Source organism: Narcine bancroftii, chromosome 14, assembly GCF_036971445.1.
Source record: "Narcine bancroftii isolate sNarBan1 chromosome 14, sNarBan1.hap1, whole genome shotgun sequence".
NCBI lineage: Eukaryota > Metazoa > Chordata > Chondrichthyes > Torpediniformes > Narcinidae > Narcine > Narcine bancroftii.
In genome coordinates, this window is record NC_091482.1 from 67,005,132 (window position 1) to 67,026,642 (window position 21,511).

Consider the following 21,511-nt stretch of genomic DNA (forward strand, 5'->3'; position numbering starts at 1 on the left):
CCAGATAGGGTCACCTGGGGGGGAGACTCAGCAGGTCAAACCGTGTACCTTGTCCATCGCTGCAAAACTTTCAGGTTTCTTTCTTCTCCATTGCAAGACTCTGCGAACTCTCTTGAAGATTTGCATCTTTGCTGTTTGAACTTCATTCAGGGTGTTTGCAGATTTTCGTGTTTTACCCCATAGAATTGAGGAAAGGTCGCCAATAATTGCTGTTTGATTGGCTCCATCGACTTGCCTGAGATATTGGATATTCCTTCTCCTTCCTTTAATTGCCCCCCCCCCCACCCACTTTCATACGGAATATTAACGTGTACATCCATGTAACTGTTTGCTGGCCTAAAACTGGCTGAAATTTTCCTCCACCCTCGTTATAACAATGAGCAAACAGCTCCTCTAGATACGCCCGTCTTCTTCAAACTTTTGCATAGTTTCCATGCAATGCCTTTTTTAACCTGCTGAGCAGATTGTCTAGTATCTATTTACAATTTATTTTTTTTTGCACTTGGGTTCTTCCCTCTATCCCCGGGCGACGGTCGGACACGAAAGGTGCTGGAGAGCCTGCAATGCCCAGCGCAGGGAGCTCAGTGACGTATTTGGTCAGGGGGAGCTTCTGCGCTTGCGTGAGTGGCAATTTGACTGGGGGAGAGAGAGAGAGAGCGGGCCGAGGCGGACCGTGCGCAGGCGTGGAGGGGGGAGAGAGAGCGGGCCGAGGCTGACAGTGCGCAGGCGTGAAGGGGGGAGAGCGCGGGCCGAGGCTGACAGTGCGCAGGCGTGGAGGGGGGGGGGAAGAGCGCGGGCCGAGGCTGACAGTGCGCAAGCGTGGAGGGGGCTGAGCGCGCGGGCCGAGGCTGACAATGCGCGGGCCGTGCACAGGCGTGGAGGGGGAGAGCGCGGGCCGAGGCTAATAGTGCGCAGGCGTGGAAGGCGGAGGGGGGGGGGGGGGGGGGGTTGAGCGTGGCCGAGGCTGATAGTGCGCAGGCGCCGGCCGAGGCGGGCCGTGCGCAGGCGTGAGAGGGGGGGGGGAGAGCGCGGGCCGAGGCTGACAGTGCGCAGGCGCCGGCCGTGCGCAGGCGTGGAGGGAAGAGCGCAGAGGATGATGGCGCGCATTTAATTCGTATTGAGTCCTTTTTCCTTTAATTTCCCCCTCTCGGCTTTCATACGGATTATTAACGTGTGCATCCACAGTTAAGATGCTTTAGGTGGCATGGAGGAGTTTGTGGCAGAGTTTGGAGAGCTCAGCAACGCTGTGAGTCCTATTCTCTCGGTCCGGATGAACCCAGTTGCCGTTTTGAATTGATGTCCTGGTTTAATTGTCGGATTAGGAACGTGCAATCTGGTTCATTCAGGTGCAGACGCGTGGTAGCACTAAACCGGTGTGGTACAGGCCCTTCGGCCCACAATCTTGTTCCGACCTAGGGAACAATCTCAACTCCCCCCCACTTTCACCCAGAACCCTCTGATGGGCCTGTCAAAGAGTTTGGATGCACAAACGTGCTGGAGGAGCTCAGCAGGTCACACAGCGTCCATAAGAGGTAAAGATACCTGACCACGTTTCGGGCCGGGGTCGGACGACCATCTCAGAGCCTGCAGGCGTTTTGGATTCAATTTTAAATGTCTTTATTGTAACACCCTCCACCACTCTCTGGGTTTAAACCCCCCCCTCCCCACCTCTGACAAGTTTCCTCCATTCACTTTAAACAGATGCCTTCTGGTCTTTACTATTCTCGCCTCTCATAATCTGATATACCTGGAGAATAAATGTCTGTAATTATATTTCCCCATGCTACTTCCAGGAAGATATTAAAACAAAACATCAATTGATTTATGACGATCGATGAATGGGATTGCAGTCCTTATCCTGGATGACTCCGAACTCCTTTCTAAAAGAGTATTTCAGGGGACCCAAAGTCGCTGCTTGACCCACTGAATTCGTATCGCAGTTTGTTCTGCACTTCAAAGTCATTGAGTCTGATGTGAAAGGAGTGAAGGTCAGGAAAGCTGCTTCGATACAAGTTGAAAGATCTGCGCAGAAAATGTTGTTCAAATCATGGGATTAAATTATTCAGTCAATCCAGTCCATGACAACCTTCAGAGTATTCCCAAGTTTCACCTCCTTGGTGCACAAGAAATATTAGAGCTATCATGATACACCTGTATTAAATAGATTTCAGATTTATTGTTATAACATGACATCTCATTCAACCCTGAGATTCATTTTTCCTGCAGGCGTGGCAGAATTACCACTAATTAGTACTGCAAAAATAAACTACACAATGTGAACATGTAAAGAAATAAAAGAACTAAATAGATAACAAATGTCATCTATCAAAGCTATAATGTGTAGATAGTTATAGTATACATCTTACCATTCCCATATTAGGGACTAAGCAATTATTAAATTTGATGCCAAATCCTTTGTAGAGATGGAATGGATTCAATGCATGAGATTGCAGCATGTGAGGTGGGTGCATGCTTATGTACCTTGTGAATGTACATTTAATACTTTGTGTCTGCATGAATGATAAAATATTGAATTAAAAAAGCCTGATTAGGTTTATGCTTGTGGGTTATATGGCTATACTGTGTCAAGATTGCTACACTTTTGCAGGAGTAGTTTTATATTGGTTGTGAATTGGTTTTATTTCTTGCATTGCCTTGCAGAATGTTGAGTGGCTCCAGAATTTGTACAGGTTTACAGAAGAGAATATTGTTCCTGAGGTGCATTCTGAAATCACTTGCAAGGAGCTGAGTAGCTGTCTTTTTAACTGCTTGTACAGGGTTTGCCTCAATTGCAAATATCCCTGTTGCCAACAAGGAAAAGATGGACTTACTCTTCCTTTAAATTACAAGTAAGTGACAAATCAAGTTTTTTGGCATAGTGGTTTCAATTAAAAAGCATTTTCTGCATGCCAAAACTGTTTTTAATCAAATACATTCATGTAATTTTGGAATCAATGGCAGCTATTACAGATTCCAAATTTAAGAGCATTTATTTTAAACTGTGATGCTTGAATTTGAATGTTGGGGCTGGCTTTCATTCATCTCTGCTTGTTGATGTGAACTTGGCTCCAATTTTGTCAGTGTGGTTGTGAAGCTCTTCAGCAAAATATATTTATGTGCAGGGAAGATTCTTTCAAGCCTTGTTCTGAGTCATCTGTTCTAATAGCTCCTTTTCATTTGAAAATGTTTCTGTGAATTACCTGAGCATGTTTTACGAATTTAAGGTCTGAAGTAAATGCAGGTTATTTTCATCATAATCCCTCTATTCATGAGACATGGACCATTTAAGTACTAATTTAATGGGTTGACGAAGCATCCATGTGTGAGGATAAATCATTTGAATGTGTGGCATCCTTCGTGTGTATTTATCATTGCAAATTGTAAAACCTCTAATTCAGAGGGATGTGATTTTCATAATTTTTGGATTAAAATGGAAAGAAGCTGTTGATTTTTCACTAAAATAGGCAGAGGTGGTAAGACTTGAATTATTTAAGTGCTTTTGAAAGCTTGCATATCAGTTGTCACATTGATTTTTTGATTGGTTCCATTTACTTAGTGACTGAAGATACTTCTATTGCAGATTTGTCTCTCTCTCTGAGCTACAATCACAGAAGATCCCATGTTGGAGTAATCTAACATGGAACACTAGGGAACTCGAGCAGTGGACCCTGGACAAAGAAAGCTTTCTAATGAATCACAAGGCACTCAGTCGCACAAACTTACTGTTGTGTGGTTTCCTGACAGACAAGATTCCTATTACTCAGGGTACTTCAGAGAGTTCAGGATCACAGAGTGATGGAACTGTGTATCTTCGGGGCAAGAATGTATTCATTCCTTGTGAGGTAAAGGGATATAAAAATCTAATTGGTTGAAAATATGCTGCAGACTTGATTTGCAGCAAATTACGTTGGTGTCTTATGACATAGATGAGGTAGAAGCAGGGAATTTATAACCAATAGTATGACAAACTAGAACTGTCAATTAGAGCCTCAGGGTTCATGCATAGATTTAGGGCAGAGATAAGGAACTACTTTTCCCAAAGAGTAGCGAATCTGCGGAATTCTCTGCCCAAGGAAGCAGTATAGGCTGCTTCATTAAATATATTTAAGACATAGTTGTACTGTTTTTAGTGTAGTTGGAGTATATAGTGTAGTTGTAGTATTAGAGCCAGCACCTCCAGGCTGAGGAACAGCTTCTTCCCAAAGGAACTGCTCATATTAACCATCTGGGACTCTCAGTCACAAAACAATATAATTTTATTTTGTTTAGTATATATATGAATACCTATGATTGTCTGCATTTGTGTTATGTCTGGCTGTGTATCTGCGTGTTTTGCACCAAAGACTGGAGAACGCTGTTTTGTCAGGTTGTACTAGTGTAATCAATGACAATAAACTCGAGGTAGCACTTGAAAGTCTGCAGACACACTGTGTTTGAAGTCAAACCACAATTCTGGAGAAACTCAGCAGGTCAAACAGTGTACCTTATGTAGCAAATATAAAGATACAATAACCAACATTTGGGGCTTGAGCTCTCCTTCAAGGGATGAACAAGGTTTTCATCCCTTGATGAAGGGCTCAAGCCCAAAACATTGCTCGTATATCTTTTTCGTTGCTATATAAAGTACACTGTTGGACAATAAACTTGATTTAAAGGGTTATGGGGGGGAAAAAGCAGGTTGTTGGAGCTGAGTCAATGGATGAATAAGGCCTGACCTTTTTAAATAGCTGACTCCTGCTCTGATTTATCTCTTTATTTATTTATGATCTTGTAGTCATGATATAATTTCTGTCCAGGTTCTCCAACTGGATCTGCAAAGTCTGGAACATTTAGTACTATTTCCAAGCTGGAGTTACATTCCTCTGAGCGTTGCAAGACGGAGACCCAATGGGATAGAAGCTGGCTATCTTGAAATAACTGAAACACCTTACCATGTGCTTCCAAAACAGTCATTTGGCAACCTTTGGGGACCAAGCCCCTTGAATGTGTTACTGCCTGATGTAGCTATTCATCTCTTGGACAAAGGGTAAGATCTGCTCAGAGAAATATTTTATCATGATGGAGCCACTCTGATAAGGAGGCATTCTAAATGTTAATCTTGAGGCTTTTCCACTCATTTTGTGGCATTTGTAATACCTTTTATGCACCTTGCTTGCAAAAATTGATTTTTAATGCAAATTACATTATGTAGTTGCTTTTGAAAGACCACTTATTTGATGTATTTTTTAAAAAGTCAATTGTTCATGACATTCCTCTGATTGGTTGACATACTGATCCTTTTTCTACACAAATATTCATGACTTTTATATAATTTAGACATTTTTTACTCTCCTTCCATCCAGTAGGCTCTCCAGGAGCCTCTGTTCTTTCCTGAGGCTGTGACCCTGCTGAACTTTCTATCACAGCACTGAGCAGTATTGCACCCATATTGTACTGTCATTACTTTTTAACTTGTTTATTTGCAGTTACTTGCAGTTATTTGCAGATTCATAAATCTTCGTCCGCGAAGCCAAGCCAAAGAAGAAGAAGATTTGCAGTTACTTGTAGATAGCACTATTCTTTCTGCTTCTGGTTAGATACTAATTGCATTTCATTGGCTTTGTGTCTGTACTTGGCACAATGAAAATAAAATTAAATCTGAAATTGGATAGACAATTGAAAATCCACATTTTTCCAGCTCCCCTCTTAACTCTACATTTAAGAACTGCATTACTGGTGATTTAACCCGATAACTACTTATTTGCTGAATCATATCCCTTAGCCATGGCAAAATTTAATTACTCAAAATAGAAAGACCACAATCCATGCAATGAAGTCTTTGGTGTTTAATTGATTCTGTATGTGTATTTATGGAAGACTTCTGGAAAAAAAATAGAGGAAAACGATGGGCTGAATGGATTCATCCATCTGCAATTCTATGAATTGTACTTGCAGTTGATTTTTTTATTTTAATTTTTTTAAATTCCAGAATTACATAACTTTTATTTCAAGTTTGCATTTGCTTTAGTAAAATATTAGAAAGTTTGGGCCTTCTTCCCCTCCCCGACCCTCATCTAAGGCTGAACCAGGTTTTACACAGTTAGTGAAACACGAAAGTCTGAAAACATTGTGATTGTAGTAAAAACACACAGAAATGCTGGAGGATCTCAGCCGGTCTTTTCAGCGACCATAAAAAGCAAAGATATATTGTCGACATTTTGGGCCTGAGCGCTTCAAGGAATAAGCAGAATGAGCCAGAAGCAGGAAAGCTGAGAAAGTCTCAGAATTCAGACAGTGCTGGCTGGGGGAGGAATCCAGACCAACAAAAGGTGTTAATTGGATAGGATAAGGGACGAGGTAATCAAGAGTGCAAGTCAGCTCAACACATCATGGAAGAGCTTGGGTTATAATGATCTAAGAAAAGGCTATTTAGTCTCTGAAGCCTGTTCCACCCTTTTAATGTTGCCAAGGTTAACTGCATAACTCATTCTCCTGCCTTTTCTCATTTTTCTCTATTCTTTGATTTATGCTCTGTTTAATTTTGCAGTTTGCTCCATTGGTCCTCTCTGTGTCCAAATATGTTTAAACAACAATCCTGAAAGCCCAGCTCTTAATTTTTAAGTTGCCCATTTCGCCTTGGATTCCAAATGGAAATGGGGTTTTGTATTTATTTTTATCTGTTCCCATTAATATTTTCTCCTTGTTGGTATAATCTCTTCATGGTAGAATTCTAGTATATTTATGATCTAAGACATTGACCTTTATTTACAGCACAATTGCTCAATCAGGAATATGCTTTGACCTATCCAGCTCTCTCCCATATCCTGACACTAATGCTTTGATGAAGGATCTTTTCCTTCCACAATTGTTATCTTTATTTTGGATTTCTAGCATCCCCAGGGGTGTCAAACTCAAATTCACGGAGGGCCAAAATTAAAAACTTGGACTAAGTCGTGGGCCATACTAAATATTTATTGAAAATTTTCAACAACATCTGCATGTTTTCTCTTCTTTCAACATGTGTCATATTAAACTTTTTCTTATTAAATGTTTAATAATAGTTTTGGTTAAACTCTTTCCAGAAGAAGCATTAACAAATGAGAAATAAAATATTCAATAAATAATATTTCTCTATAGCCTTTAAGCTCCTTTTAAATGTATTTTTTTTCACAAGCCAACAAGTCAAAAAAATAACAACTTGCTTCAATGAAAATCCAATCTTTCAACTATGAACAGTCCAAGTTAACCAAAGAAAATATGAATCCAAGCTTAGCTTGTCTCACTGTGATTTACTCTGATGCACCTGGGTCTAAACCAGACACTTGGCATCTCTTCTTAGATGCAAGTTCATCAAACTCTGGGGTCAGAGTTTGCCTCCCACCTGTCTTGAAATGTCCTTTTTTCTGTCCTTCATTTGGCCATTTTTCGTAAGGGGCTTATTACATGTGAGTTAGGCGACAGGTCACAGATACTAATGAAAGTAAAGAGAGGAGGTGGGGGCGATTAGCGGGCTGACGCCAACACATTTGCAAAGCATTCTGGGATTTGTAGTATTAGCTGTGCATGCGCTATACTGGCGCGGCGGCCAACGGGCCAGCTCTAATACATATTTGATATGATCTTACAGGCCAAATATAATTATATCACAGCCGCGGGCCTGAGTTTGACATGTGGTTTAAGGCTTATAGTGTATGGAAATCAGTCTCTTCACTAATGAAGTTACAACAGTAGATCAGCTCTGCTTGAAGAAATGTTGATTGATCTTACACATAGACAGGATGTGACAGTGATCATGTTGTCTTTGTCTTCACAAGATTTCTTTGCCAAAGAGTGAAGCTGAACATAGCTGGAGAACTTTTCCGCCTCAGTTCAATTTTAAGCACCCGAGGAAAAACCTTCTTTTTCTTCTTTCTCAGCTCATTTACAACTGAAATTTGTCTTCCTGTTGTCATTCAGGTGCGTTTTATTTTCTCTTATCTCAACTGTTTTAACTGGACTGCTACCCAATAAATATACCCTTTAAAATCTAGTGTAAATTTAATGTTTCACCATTTTAAATACAATGCCCTCCATAATGTTTGGGACAAAAACACTTTTTTTCTCTTTATTTGCCCCTGTGCTCCATCATTTTAAATTTGCAATCAAACCATTCACATGGAATTAAAGTGCACATTCCAGATTTTATTAAAAGTTAATTGTATACTTTTTCGTTTCACCATGTAGAAATTACAACATGATTTATGTATAGTCTCCCCACTTCAGTGCACCATAATGTTTGGGACATTGGCTTCACAGGTGTTTGTGAGCACTCGGGTAAGTTTAATTTCTTCGAGAGCTTGGCTTGCTTTTAAGCTTTTGGTCACCTTTGGAGTCTGTAGATGAGCACCAGAGTTGTGCCAATTAAAGTCAAAGAAGATGAAAAACAAGAATAAAACAATAATAGACATCATCCAAACCTGAGGATTACCAAGATCAACTGTTTGGAACTTCATTAAGAAGAAAGAGCGTAGACCCTCCTCTGCACATCAACCACTCGGTGGTGGAAGTAGCAATAGCACTGTGAGTGGCAGAAGCTTCATAATGATGCAATTTACTTGTAAAACAAACATCAAGAACTACCAAGTGAGGAGGGAGTCACGTGATGGAGTAGTGGCCGGACGGTGAACTCCAGCCCTCTCCAGAAAAGTCGGGAAAAACAAAGGAAAACACAAAGGCACAGAAATAAAAGTTACAGAAAAGTGAGTATAAAGGTGGAAAGAAGATGGCGACAAAAAAAGAAAAATCGAAAGCAACGGTAAGAAGAGAGGAAGAGAAGACAAAGGAGGAAAAAGGTGAAGGCCTTACCTGTCCGAAGAGGCCCGCTGCGGAGAGAGAAACCCGCTCCCTCAGGTCGGTAAATAATGGACTACAAAAATGGCTCGCAGAGCCGAGTAAAAGTGCGCAACCGCGCATGCGCGATACTTCGCGCATGCGCGATGCGAATGAAAAAAAACACACCGACGGGAGGGGGGACCAGCTGGGGAGTCGACCTCCACAGCCGGCAACGACAGCTGCAGAACACCTGCAGCAAGAAGAGACCACAGAAGACAATAGAAACAAGAAAGAAGAGGAGGAAAGGGCACCAAAGAAACAACAGATGGCCAACCCAGAGGAAGAAGAAGAGGAAGAGGAAGAGTACAGGGAAATAGAAGAAGAAAAGAAAGGCAAGGTAAAGGATATACTTGCTCTTATTAAAGGATACATGGAGTCATTTAAAGAATGGCAAACACAGGAATTTAAGGATTTAAGAAAAAGAATAAACAACACAGAAGAGAAAATAAATAAAATGGAGATGACCTTAACAGAAATGGGAAAGAAAATGGACAAGATGGAAGAGCGGGCAGTAGCAGCAGAAATGGAGGTAGAAGACTTAAAAAAGAAATTGGAGAAATCTAATAAAAAAACTAAAGAGACACAAGAACTACTAGCTCAAAAAATAGATACAATGGAAAACCATAACAGAAGAAATAACATAAAGATAGTGGGCCTTAAGGAAGATGAAGAAGGCAAGAATATGAGGGAGTTTATAAAAGAGTGGATCCCTAAGACCCTAGGATGTCCAGAACTACAGCAAGAAATGGAAATAGAAAGGGCACATAGAGTATTGGCCTCTAAACCACAACCACAACAAAAACCAAGATCTATTGTAGTAAAATTCCTAAGATATACTACAAGAGAAAAGGTACTGGAGAAGACAATGGAAAAAGTAAGAGAGGGCAACAAACCACTGGAGTATAAAGGGCAAAAAATCTTCATTTATCCAGATATAAGTTTTGAACTCCTAAAGAAGAGAAAAGAGTTCAATACAGCAAAGGCGATTTTATGGAAGAAAGGGTATAAATTTATACTAAAGCATCCAGCGGTATTAAAAATATTCATTCCAGGACAACAAAACAGACTATTCTCGGATCCAGAAGAAGCACGAAAATTTGCAGAACAATGACAAAAATAGACTGAGGGAGGTCCACCGATTCAAAGCAGTTCTGCAGATGCTTCTCTGCCTCCTTCGACCATACTTTTGCTGTCTTCACCACTGGTACTGTGATCTTCAGTCTCTGCTTGTACACTGGGAGAAGTACAGCCAGGTGATCAGACTTGCCAAAGTGCGGTCGTGATATAGCTTGGTAGGGGTTTTTCATGGTGATTTAGCAGTGGTCGAGTGTGTTGGTTCCCCTGGTTTTGCATGTGACGTGTTGGTGGTAATTATCAGAGAGTTCTTCAGGTTGGCCTGATTGAAGTCCCCCACAATGATCGGGAAGGCATCAGGATGTGCTGCCTCGTGGCTGTTTATTACAGTGAGATTATGGGATGGATTAAACATTGGTTGACAGACTGGGAAACAGGAAGAAGGAATCGGTTTCTTTCAGATGGAAACTAAGGTACCAGAGAGATCCGTGATTGGGCTTCAGCCCTTCAAAATATGTTTTACTAGTTTGGATGAGGGAATAAAGTGCAAGATTTTAATTTTTTGCTGATGGGATTGTTGAAATTGCATTGGATTCAGAATGGCTTGACATGGACTAATTGAGTGAATGGGCAGAAAAAAGAGCAGAGAGCGATTAACGAATAAATGTGGTTTCGCCACTTTTGAGGGAATACAGAGTGTATTGTTTAAATGGGAATGTGCAATAGATTTGGGGTCATCCAGTCATTGAAGCCAATTAATGGATGTACAGTTACCACTTAAGAAGGCAAATAGTTTGTTGCCCTTCCTAGTGGATTTGGGTGCAAGAACAAGGATGTTTGCTACAAGTATACAGAAATATTAACGATGGAAGTAACGTACTTGTGCTGGTGTGAAATTCTCAACGAGGGCATTTCATTGTGAATAAATGAGTAAAAGCCCTTGAAATGCATGGTGTTAAAATTGCTTTCCTTAATTTAACTTCGCCTGATTGTAATTTGGACAATCAAACAATGTGCGTCTTCACAGCAAATGATTGCACATTTGTGATATGAACCCAGCAGCGAGCAATTGTTAAAGAATATCTTCTGTGAAACCAAGTAATTACAATCTCCTTTTGAGAATTCTTTGATTTTTGATAAATGATGAATTTTATGACATGTTTATTATAGCAATAAATTCTGATTCTGATATTTTGTATTCTGTTAAACTGATCCCTGACTTCAGTAGAGTAACTGATTTTGTTGTCTGTTCCTTAGCATTGATTTTGTCTGATAACACTACCTTGTGTTAGTTTTATTTCCATATTTTACAGCCATAAATTTTCAAATAAAAAACCATGATAGCTAGATTCATTGGAAAGTGAATATCCAGCGTATTTATTCTCATGTTTAACACCTTTGAAAATAAAGTGATTGTTCTTTGTTTTGTCAAATTAATTGGTTGTGGTTTTGATGTGCAAAGATGGCAACTTTGCCTCATAGGTTGTAAATTTTAACTGAATTCGAAATGAATGTTTTCAACCTGAATTTTCCGATTTTTTTTTTTTCTCTTAGGTTCCTGCCAAGCTAATGTGGCATCATTGCCTCGAGGTTTCAAAGCAGTACGTTGTAACAAAGGTATTTGTTTCCAGGCTCCAGGGCACCAATTATAAGATGTTTGTAGTGTCATCATCTTCAAACTTCTATGTTTATAATGAGGGACTTGTGAAAGAACAAACACTGGAAGAATTTATCCAAGCTTCAAATTCAAAGTTGATGCCAAAAGCTTCCAATGAATCATTTCAGATTAGACAATTGATGGATTGGTCAACACAAAGTACCATAGAACAAAGAATTGTTCAGAGCAAAGAATCGAAAATAATTTCATACCGTGTGAGTATTCTGAGTGGTGACAATGTTTAATTACACAGAGACTTGAAGATAAGTGTCCGGGTCATTTTGAAATTGCCTTCCTCATGATCTCTTGCACGAAGCAACTTAACTTTCAAAAAGGAGCCTCTGTTCTGAGTTTGAAGGGAGGGTTGGGGAATCTATCTTCTCCAGTGATTTCTGACATGATATCGTGACAAAATTACACCATGAATACATGACATTTCAATGTCACCTGGACTGTGTTCCTTAACGTTCTCCAGTCACTGGGTAAGAATTTAAAGTTGGATTGAGTGAGGACAATGCTTCAGGAAAAAATTGGCTCGATTTTTCTGTGTCTGTCCCTTTTTGTCTACTGATTGTGGCTTGTAGTCCAAAGGTCTTTCATTATCGTGAGAGGTTTGATGGAATGCTGGCAGGTTATTCAACCATTGGATAATGGGGCCATTGGTAATATGGTCTGGAGTTCTTATGAGGTCATTTTATAACAGATTACTGGATAGACCTCTGAAGAGAATCAAAACAAATTTCCTTCCTAATTTAAGATGTGCTTATCCAAGATTCCCATTTCTGACTCTGCCAATTCACGATAAGACACTGGACAAAAGTTCAGAGCAGTACAGTAAAACCCCTGGTATCTGGAATTCAAGTAACTGGCAGCCTCGAGCAACCGATCGAAAAATTGAGGAATATAAATTAAAAATAAAATATATATAAATAAAATAGTTTAAATTGTAAAAGTAAATGTTCTCTGAAGTAACACATAAACCTTTGGATGGGAGCAAATATTCAGCCAGTGGTCGGGCTTTGCTCTTGGTAGCTGTTTGAATAAAGTTGTGTGGAACAGTAATGGCGTCGCCCAGGATGAAGAGATGGTTGATGCTGCTTGGCATAGGATTTACTCTTTAACCCTGGTTAGTAAGAGTTGCCCTGATCGGAAGCTTTATCTGTAAACTTGGGGGAGGGGAAGTTAATTATCTATAATATTATTTGTCTTTCAGGCAACTCTGTGGAAGGGGAGGAACCTGCAATTTTAAATGTTTTCAAAGAATGGGACTGAAATAAAATAAAATGCTTTAAGGTTTATTTATTCATGCAAGTGAAGTTTCTTCAGTGCAAGTACAGTATTTTTGTCTTTTAAACTGTTTATTCTTAATGCAAGTATATTAGTTAGGCATTGTTAGGGTAAGTCTCAAGTAATTGGAAAATACACTTATTCGGCATCTACCAATTCCCCAGAGGTGCCGGATACTGGGGTTTTTTACTGTACTATATGAATGAACTGTATAAATCTAATGTCACAGATGGTTGTGGTAAGTTCCATTAAACAATCTTCAATCAACAGGGTACAAATGGAAGGAAAATAATTGATGAGAGAATTTTTGTTAGCGTGGCAAGATATCATGGTATTCTGTCTTTTCTACAAAGTGCAGAAGGTGGTTGGCTAATGGCCTCCCATTGTTCCTTTGATGCTCTTGTGAAATTGGTTACCAAGGGAAACATGGTGGCAGAGAGTGGCTGCTTGCCAGAATAATCCATCCCTTCCTCTGAGGAAGTGTCTGACTCTACCTGATCCTGCTTTGTAATGAATTCATGAGCTTTCGCTGATATAAGTTGCAGCTGTAAACTGGGGAAGTCTCCCTTTAGGATGACTCAAACTGGATTGTCAAATCTCTGCATATTGTTGGTGACTCCTTGACAATTAAACTATTTTTAATTTCAGGGTGTGATCAGTAAAGTAATAAATTCTAGAGCAAGTCTTTATGAACTGGATGGCAAAGTTGGTCTTTGTTTGGCCTACCAGCCGTTAGTGAATTGTGGGCGTGGTTTGCGTCCTGGAGCACAAGTGGAGGTAAAAATGTTTTTTTTCTCTTTCACTTTTTATTTTCTTTGTTTTGTATTTACTCTATCCTGTTTCAAGTGGAGAGATTATTGGATTAAAGAAAGTTTAATTGTCTCTGCTCTGGTGGGTGGGTGGCCGGGAAATCTGAGCTCTGTAGGGTGACGGGGGCGAGGGTCTGCTGTCAGAATGTCGGGAGCTTAGTGGCCAATTGAGATCTCAGATAGCGGGTGGTCAGGGCCAAAAATGGGGGTGGAGGGGGCTCAACTTTTACTCTATTGACGATTACACAAGCATATATGGTATACTTTTTTGCAAAATTGCTTTGACAAGTTGTTAACTTATAAATTAATTTTTTTTTCTCTGAAAAAGCCTTGTTCATTTTTCTCCAGGGATACATTTTGCATTGCGAGTTGGTCAGCTGGCTTGATTTAGCAAGCATCTTTTTTCCTCTGAGGATTGAAAAATGCCTCCTCTTGTGGCCTAGCCAAGAACCTATAAAATCCATTTTCTGAAAAGTCAGAAATGATTGGGGGGGTGGGGGGCTAAGATTTGAAACTTGCTGCAGAGGAAATGGTATTTCTCCAATTTTACTTGTCAGGTGTTGGAATTAAATAAATGTAGTAACACCTGTGTAATAAATAATAATTTCTTTACATTATTGGCACCATATAACACCAATAATCTTATTTCTATCTCTCCATTAACTTTCATTAGTTTTTTTTTGTAAAGTGCAATCAGGTATGGAATATTGGTACCACATTCACTTCAAATGTGAAATAACCAATCTGGTACATTTTTTGTTCTGAATATGGACATTGTTTGATATTCTAAAGTGTTTGATATAATAGCTTGACAAAGTGCTGCAGTGTGATATTACTGTGCAATTACAAGAAATGAAAGAATATTAAAAAACATTTAAGACATGATGGCATAAGTTTGAACTTGATCCTACATACACTGGACACTGAGGTCTTTTAAACTCTCTTCATTAATTGTTCAGAAAGTGTGTACCTGTTACATGTTTTTCTTTTTGCAGATCTTTGATGCCCATGTACATATGAAGATAGCTGACCATCTCCCACAAATCATGCTCTGCTGCTGTCTGAGGAGCTCTCTGCAAATAACGGGATTTTCTCGGCTGAGCACAGAATATCATCCTTTCTCTCCCATTTGCAACATCTATATCAGCCTGCTGTTCAAGTATAACCTAGATCTGCCCAGTTATTTGTGGCTAATTTATGTTATAGACACACTCCTAGAAAGGTACTATTGAATTGAATAAATAAGTGTTTTGATAAATTGTTCAAATTTGTTTGAATCTGCAGTTTATTAAGTTTCCAATGTAAGGATTAACTTCCTATAATTTTATGGCTTAATTTTAACTCCTTCCGACTGTAATTGTGACTGAAGGATTGGTCATATCTCAGAATGGATGTATCAGAATTTTGCCCATGCGGGTGGAGTATTGAAGTCATAAAGCAAACTTTTTAAATTAAATGTTGTATTTGACAAACTATAACAGGGATACAGGGCACGTAGGAGCCAAATATGCGTACTTTGTTAGTCGACGTCCTGGGATCCATTGGCTGGGACCGGCCATTTTGATTCCTGAGCGCATGCACAAGAGTTAAGCACCCTGATGATCTTGAATTGGCGCCTAAACTCTTGCTCATGCACCAACCAAAGACTCCTGCATGAGCACATGAATCAAGATGGCTCTTCATACTTGCAGAACCTTTTACAGTCTCACGTATTTTCTCTTTGTGCTTAAAAATTGTTGAAGTGGTGGAATGAGACATTCGATTGGCAAGGGATAGGTTTTTTCTGTTGCTTACCATCTTTCTAGTGCATATCCAGAACGGAAACTGCAATGCCGGGCACTATATTGCGCATACACATTTTTTAAAAGGTTGTATGTCCAGATGGATGTAAGTTGGGTAGGTCGTAAGTTGAGTACCTGTATTTTTAAAACCCTGACTGTTGAATTTGCTTTGTGAAGATCAAGGTGGAAAATTGCAGTGGATGTATTAACTATAATGTTTGGACGATGTTTGAGGTTTTTTAAACATTTTCAAAACTCTAAAATGCTAGGCATTTATTGAAGCTATGCATCTTACAGTTTTTATATTCTTTTGACAGTTTTGTCTTTCCTAATCACACTTATTTCTTGTGAATAAAGGACAAAGTTCTCCCAGTGTTCTTTCTCCCTATCTATTCCATTCAAAAAGATGAGTTCAAAGCACATCCCCAGCTCAAACTTTGCCTTGCCCTGTCAGAAAAAAAATCCCTTTATTCCCTATTGATTCTGCAACTTAATACTTATTTCCTCTCCATTTCTGATTGAGTCCTCAATCTGAAATGATCACTCTATTTCTCTTTCCACAGATGTGGCCTGGCATGGCGAGTGTTTCTAGTAATTTGTGTTTCAATTTTTAGTTCTGATTGCATATCTTGGTGTACCTCCAGTACCCAAATGCATTCTCATTCCTCTTCTGGACTTGTGAATAAATTCAAGTGGGTGCATGGTTGTTCATAATCAAGTTTTATTAAGGTTTAGTTTATTTATATAGCACATTTAAAACCACTCACATTGACCAAAGTGCTGGTAGCTATATAAAGTGCATTATAAAACAAGTACCCAAGGTTCATACAATACGGTAACAATCACCTCAAAACGCTTGTGAGTAAAACTACAACTTCAACCTGGATTTGATGGAGGGAGAATGTTGTTTCACGGTTTTGGGGCTGTAATAGGAAAGATGCGATCTCCCCTGAGTTTGCAATTTGAGCGTGGAACAACCATGAGCACTAAATTGGCTGATCTGAGGGGTTTTTAAAGTGGAGTAGGGCGTTAGGAGATCGGTGATGTAGGAGGGGGCTAGTCCATTAAGGGCTTTGTGAACAAACTGGGAGAACTTTAAAATCTATTTTGAGCCATACTGACAGCCATTGGAGGGAGGCCAGGATAGGGGGATATGGTCCCTCTTCTTGGCTTCAGTGAGGAGCCTGGATGAAGCATTCTTCACCAGTTGCAGATGGGATAATGACGACTAATTCCCGTGTATAGAGTCAGAGTTGTCTAAACAGAAGAAAATTAGGGCGTGTTAATTTTCTCAATCAGTGGCAGGAATTATTTAATTTTGGCAATAGTGTGGAGCTGGAAAAAGCTAGCTTTGACTTGTTTGTCAAACTTGAAGGTGGAATCAAATATCACACCAAGGGATTTGATGTGCAGTTTAGTAAGGGTGGATAAGTTACCAAGGGTATTGGAGATCATTTTGGTGGAGTTGGGGGGCCCCAAATATAATGATCTCAGACTTGCCTTCGTTTAGCTGCAGGAAGTTTTGAGCCATCCAGCACTTTGTCCTCCAAACACTTAATGAGGTTGGTTATCTTTGTTTGGTCGTTGGGCTTCAGGGGAAGATAGAGTTGAGCATAGCAGTGGAAGGCGATGCCGTGTTTTTGGATGATATGGCTGAGGGGAAGGAGAAGAGAATGGGGCCCTTTCCTGTGCAACTTCGCAGGAAAGGGTAGCAGAGGATGACGAAAATTTGGTCATGTTGACTGAGAAAGTCCTATCACTAAGATAAGATTTAAGCCAGTTCAGAGCCGTGCCATCGACATTGACTCTCTGTGGAAGGTGATCCACAGTATTGAACGCTGGGCTAAAGTCCAGGAGAATTAGAATGACGGAGCTCCCTGAATCAGTGGCGAGGAGCAGGTCATTGTATACTCTTAGTAAGGCCGACTCTGCTCCTTATAACCTGACTGGAACCTTTCGGATATGTTGTTTTGATGTAGGTTGGTCAACAATTGGCGAAGAACAACTTTTTCAAGGACCTTTGACAGAAATGGAAGTTTAGAAGCAGGTCTGTAATTTTTGTGTGTGGAGGGGTCTAAATTTTTTCAGGAGGGGCTGAATGGTGTTTCTCTCCATTTCTTGTTTTGCAAATATTCTTGTTTTTCACAAGGATTACTTGTGTGTATAAACCGGAACACTCTCGTTGTTATCTGTAACTTTAGACATTTCTATACCATTTTCCATTGTGGGGGAGAAAAAGTTGTAAAGGGCCAATTTGAGAATAAATCTGTAACTAACCACTTTTGATTTGTACAAGTCACTTTAATCTTATTTGTTCTATACTGTAGGTTTTGCCCTTGCTTTATCTCACAGCGGCAAATGCTAATGTGTGTAAGTGATGTTGGAGTCATTGGGTCAATATTTAGTTCTATTCTGAACTACACTAAGTGGAATTCACCCAAAGCAGCGAGGGATGTATACCGAGAGATACTGGCTGAGTCACATCACTGTCCTGCTAAAGAGGTATTTCTCTGCTTTGTTTTGCCAGATTGCTCCATGCTTCTGTGTTTTATGTAATGACATAATTGATACAATGATTGCAGTGTTTCTGAACATTCCCCTTTTCCATCAACTATACCTCAAACTTATCAATCCAATCCTGCATTTTTTTTCTCCACAAGCCATTTAGTGAGGGGACTCTTTAACACCTTGCTCCTTTAGTTCCTCTTCACCTGAACCATTGGTTACCCCTTTATGGATGCTGCATGACGTGCTGAGTTTCTCCCAACACCTTTGTGTATTGCAGTGTCTGTGACATTCTCAATTCCTGTGTCTGATTTTGTGGAATGACAGGGCAGGCTCAAGGGTACAGAAAGGCTGAGGTGTGTTTGGTGTGCCGACAGGACTCTCTTGCCCATGTGTTGGCTTTCCTTTTGTGATTTGCTCAACCAGTTACTGATAATTTCATTTCTCATCAGATCACACAGCTGAATGTTCCATGCCAGATTCCATCTCTGGCGCAAATTTTATCAATGGCTGAAAAACGAGCTTGGGAATCTCTCAATTTATCCTCCTTGTTGCCAGAAAATGAGATAAAACACTGGGTAGCTTCTAAGCTTAATAGTAAGCTCGCTTGGTCGTTTGAAGTTTTAAAGCCTGAAGATTTCCAACCCCAGATGGTATATATTTTATTATTGATAGCAACATTACTTGTACTTGATACCGATGATTTTTATTAATGGTTTCCTTGATCATTCTAAGAAGCTAAGCCCCATGCATGCCTGGCATCTGCCACTCAATCCATTACCTCCTCCGACAGCTCATCATAGCAGCATTGTATCTTTAAAAAAAATGTTGTCCAGCTGTATAACGACTACTCAAACATTAGTTTTCAAATCCATAACTTTGCCATCAAGAAAGATGAGGGCAAAAAGTGCATGGGGACCCTCGGTTTCTTCTCCAAGTCATCATATATCCCAACCTTGAAAAGACATCGAGATCCCTTCATTGTCACCATACTTAACTCCTGTGTACTCTACTTCACGGGATACTTTGACCAGAGGTTAGAAGGTGGCTTGGCTCCACCTTCTCTGGGGCAGTAAAGTAGGGATGATAAATGTTTCCCTTGCTAGTGATGGCCACGTCATGAAAAAGTAAATGAACCAGCATTAATGAAAGCATTCTCAACTGCTCTGCCATTCCATGAGATGATAACTTGTTCTTCACTTCCAGATTCATATATTCCTTCAATCCCTTAAATATCCTCGACAGGCCGTCCAGAGCCACTTTGTGGCAGATTTCCAACTTGGCTCATACCCATTTGGCTAAACCATATGATTTGCTTCATTGTTTTAGACCCTCCAATGAGAGGACATGCCTCCCAACATCCACGTCCTCAGAATATACCTATCAGAGGTATCCTATCATTCTAAACTCCGTTACCGGCCCATCATAACATCAGATCTCCACAGGACTGTCTCCTCAGCCCTGCACTCCTCTACCTTTAATAAAAGTATAGTTTATCCTTGGGTATAAAGGTCAGAACTATACACTATTTGGGCTGTTGTCTCATCAAAGCCCTGGGCCATTACTATAACATTTTCCTTGTTTTCTATTCCTAACCCCTTTCAGTGAGTTCTATAAATGTTTTCATTTACTTTCATAACTGTTCAAGTAACCTACATTAATGTTTTCTGTACTAAGTACTCTCAGATCCCTCTTTAGCTAGACACCTTTAAGTCAGCACTTAAAAGGACAAATATTTCTGATTGAATACAATTTTCTGTGGTTGGAGCCTTGCTTTTGCAAATATAGACATCTGTTGCATAGATACAAAGCTTAAAAAACTGAAATAAGGAACATTTTATGCCCAATTAGGCTGCTATGATGAACTCTGTGGCACAGATGCCTAGTTTTATGATATTACAGTTCCTACATCGAATGTTTATACTGTTTGTGATCTAAGAATTGTTATCTTTTTAATGTTTATAATCCTCCTGTTTAAGGAGCAAAAAAGCTGCTTCCTATTGGAGCAAGAAAGCTGCTTCCTATTGGACAATAAGCCTTCAGACCAGCCATTTTGAACTTATGCCCCTTCAGACTCTCCTCAAAGTTTATGGGTTCCTTCCCCGTGTCGTGAAGCAGTCAAGTTTAATTGGTTTCTTCCATACTTTTCTCCGACTGATTACATAAAAAAATATTTTATTTCAATCCATGGTCCCCTAATGGGGGGCCATATGGATCCAATAGAGAATAGCTGCTTTAGACCAGTGGTTTTCAACCTTTTTCTTTCCACTCACATACCATTTAAAGTAATCCCTCTGTCATCAGTGCTCTGTGATTAGTAAGGGATTGCTTAAGGTGGGATGTGAGTGGGAAGGGAAGGTTGAGAACCACTGCTCTAGACCCAATTGTTACTGAAATATTTTGCTTGAGAAAAATTGTCAGTGGCCCATTTCCTTTGGAGTTATGAAACCCTGCACATAACGAGTCAATTAGATACGATTAAAATAGAGGTTTTCAAACCTCTAGCACCTTAAGCAATCCCTTACTAATCACAGCACCGATGGCATAGAGAATACTTAAAGTTGTATTTGAGTGGAAAGAGAAAGGTTGCGAACCACTGCTTTAGACCAAGCATTCAAATTTATCAGATCTCAGCTAACTTTATCTATCTTTTGGAGTCCAAGGTAAATGGACAAAATATCAGCTAATGTTTCCACATCTGTTCATAACTGGTAACTTCTATAGTTAAATATATTAAGTACCCATAGGTTAACGAAGTAGTGGTCGTGATAATGCTCTGAAGTTTTCTCATGAAATAAAAACATAATGCTGAAAATAACCTGCAGATTAGGCTGCATTTCTGAAGAGAGCAAGGGGGGTTAATGTTGGGTTGAACAAGAGATCATTAACATTGACTTCTCCAGTTTCTGTTTAAAACCACCCCCCCCCCCCCCCCCCACCTTCTTCCTTCTGTCTCCTTTCACAGAGTGAAAATCAATTCTCACCTCTCTTCTAATCATATCTAATGAGCATATTTTGTTGGTCTGGACTCCTCTCCCAGCCAGCCCTCAGTCTTTATATTTCCTGGTCTTATTCCTTGAAGGGCTCAGGCCCATAACTTCAGTAATATATCTTTACCTTCTATGGGCTCTCCAAGACCAGTTGAGATCCTCCAGCATTTTTGTGTTTTTACTATTGGATCATGTTGAAAGAATTAGTGGAATTCTTAATAAATAAATAAAGGTGACTTTAATTGCAAATCTGCAGTAGTTCTTTTCTGCCACAGGGTGGCTTTAACTAGCTCATCTGGCTTTATGGCTTGATTCATCAGAAATCCAGATCATGTGTTTGTTTAATGCGCAGTGATTGAACTGGGAACATGCCACTGTGGAGCTCTTTAATGGCAGACAGACTTGCAAGTAAATCTGTAGAGAGGAACAACCATTTATCCTGAAAATAATAGCTTCTCAAAATATTTAATAGTGGAAGGTAGGAAAGAGAAGCAGGTCGCTTTCAATCAGCTTCTTCACTCCTCAAGATCATAATTGATATTCTCTCTGGGTTCCCTT

General features: G+C 39.8%; 1 protein-coding gene across 2 annotated transcripts in view; it reads left to right on the forward strand.

The window, feature by feature from the left end:
- Positions 1–1,056: 1,056 nt before the first annotated feature.
- ctc1 (CTS telomere maintenance complex component 1) overlaps positions 1,057–21,511 on the forward strand; it is a 67,993-nt gene continuing 47,538 nt past the window's right edge. Inside the window, exons 1-10 of one of the 2 annotated variants that reach the window (XM_069912175.1) lie at positions 1,057–1,246; positions 2,662–2,849; positions 3,581–3,842; positions 4,797–5,026; positions 7,794–7,935; positions 11,479–11,796; positions 13,517–13,645; positions 14,673–14,899; positions 17,786–17,960; positions 18,416–18,616. In XM_069912175.1, the coding sequence (XP_069768276.1) occupies positions 1,205–1,246; positions 2,662–2,849; positions 3,581–3,842; positions 4,797–5,026; positions 7,794–7,935; positions 11,479–11,796; positions 13,517–13,645; positions 14,673–14,899; positions 17,786–17,960; positions 18,416–18,616 (1,914 nt within the window). In that variant the 5' untranslated portion in view covers positions 1,057–1,204. The remainder of the gene's footprint in view (positions 1,247–2,661; positions 2,850–3,580; positions 3,843–4,796; positions 5,027–7,793; positions 7,936–11,478; positions 11,797–13,516; positions 13,646–14,672; positions 14,900–17,785; positions 17,961–18,415; positions 18,617–21,511) is intronic. The other variant, XM_069912174.1, reaches the window with a different exon arrangement.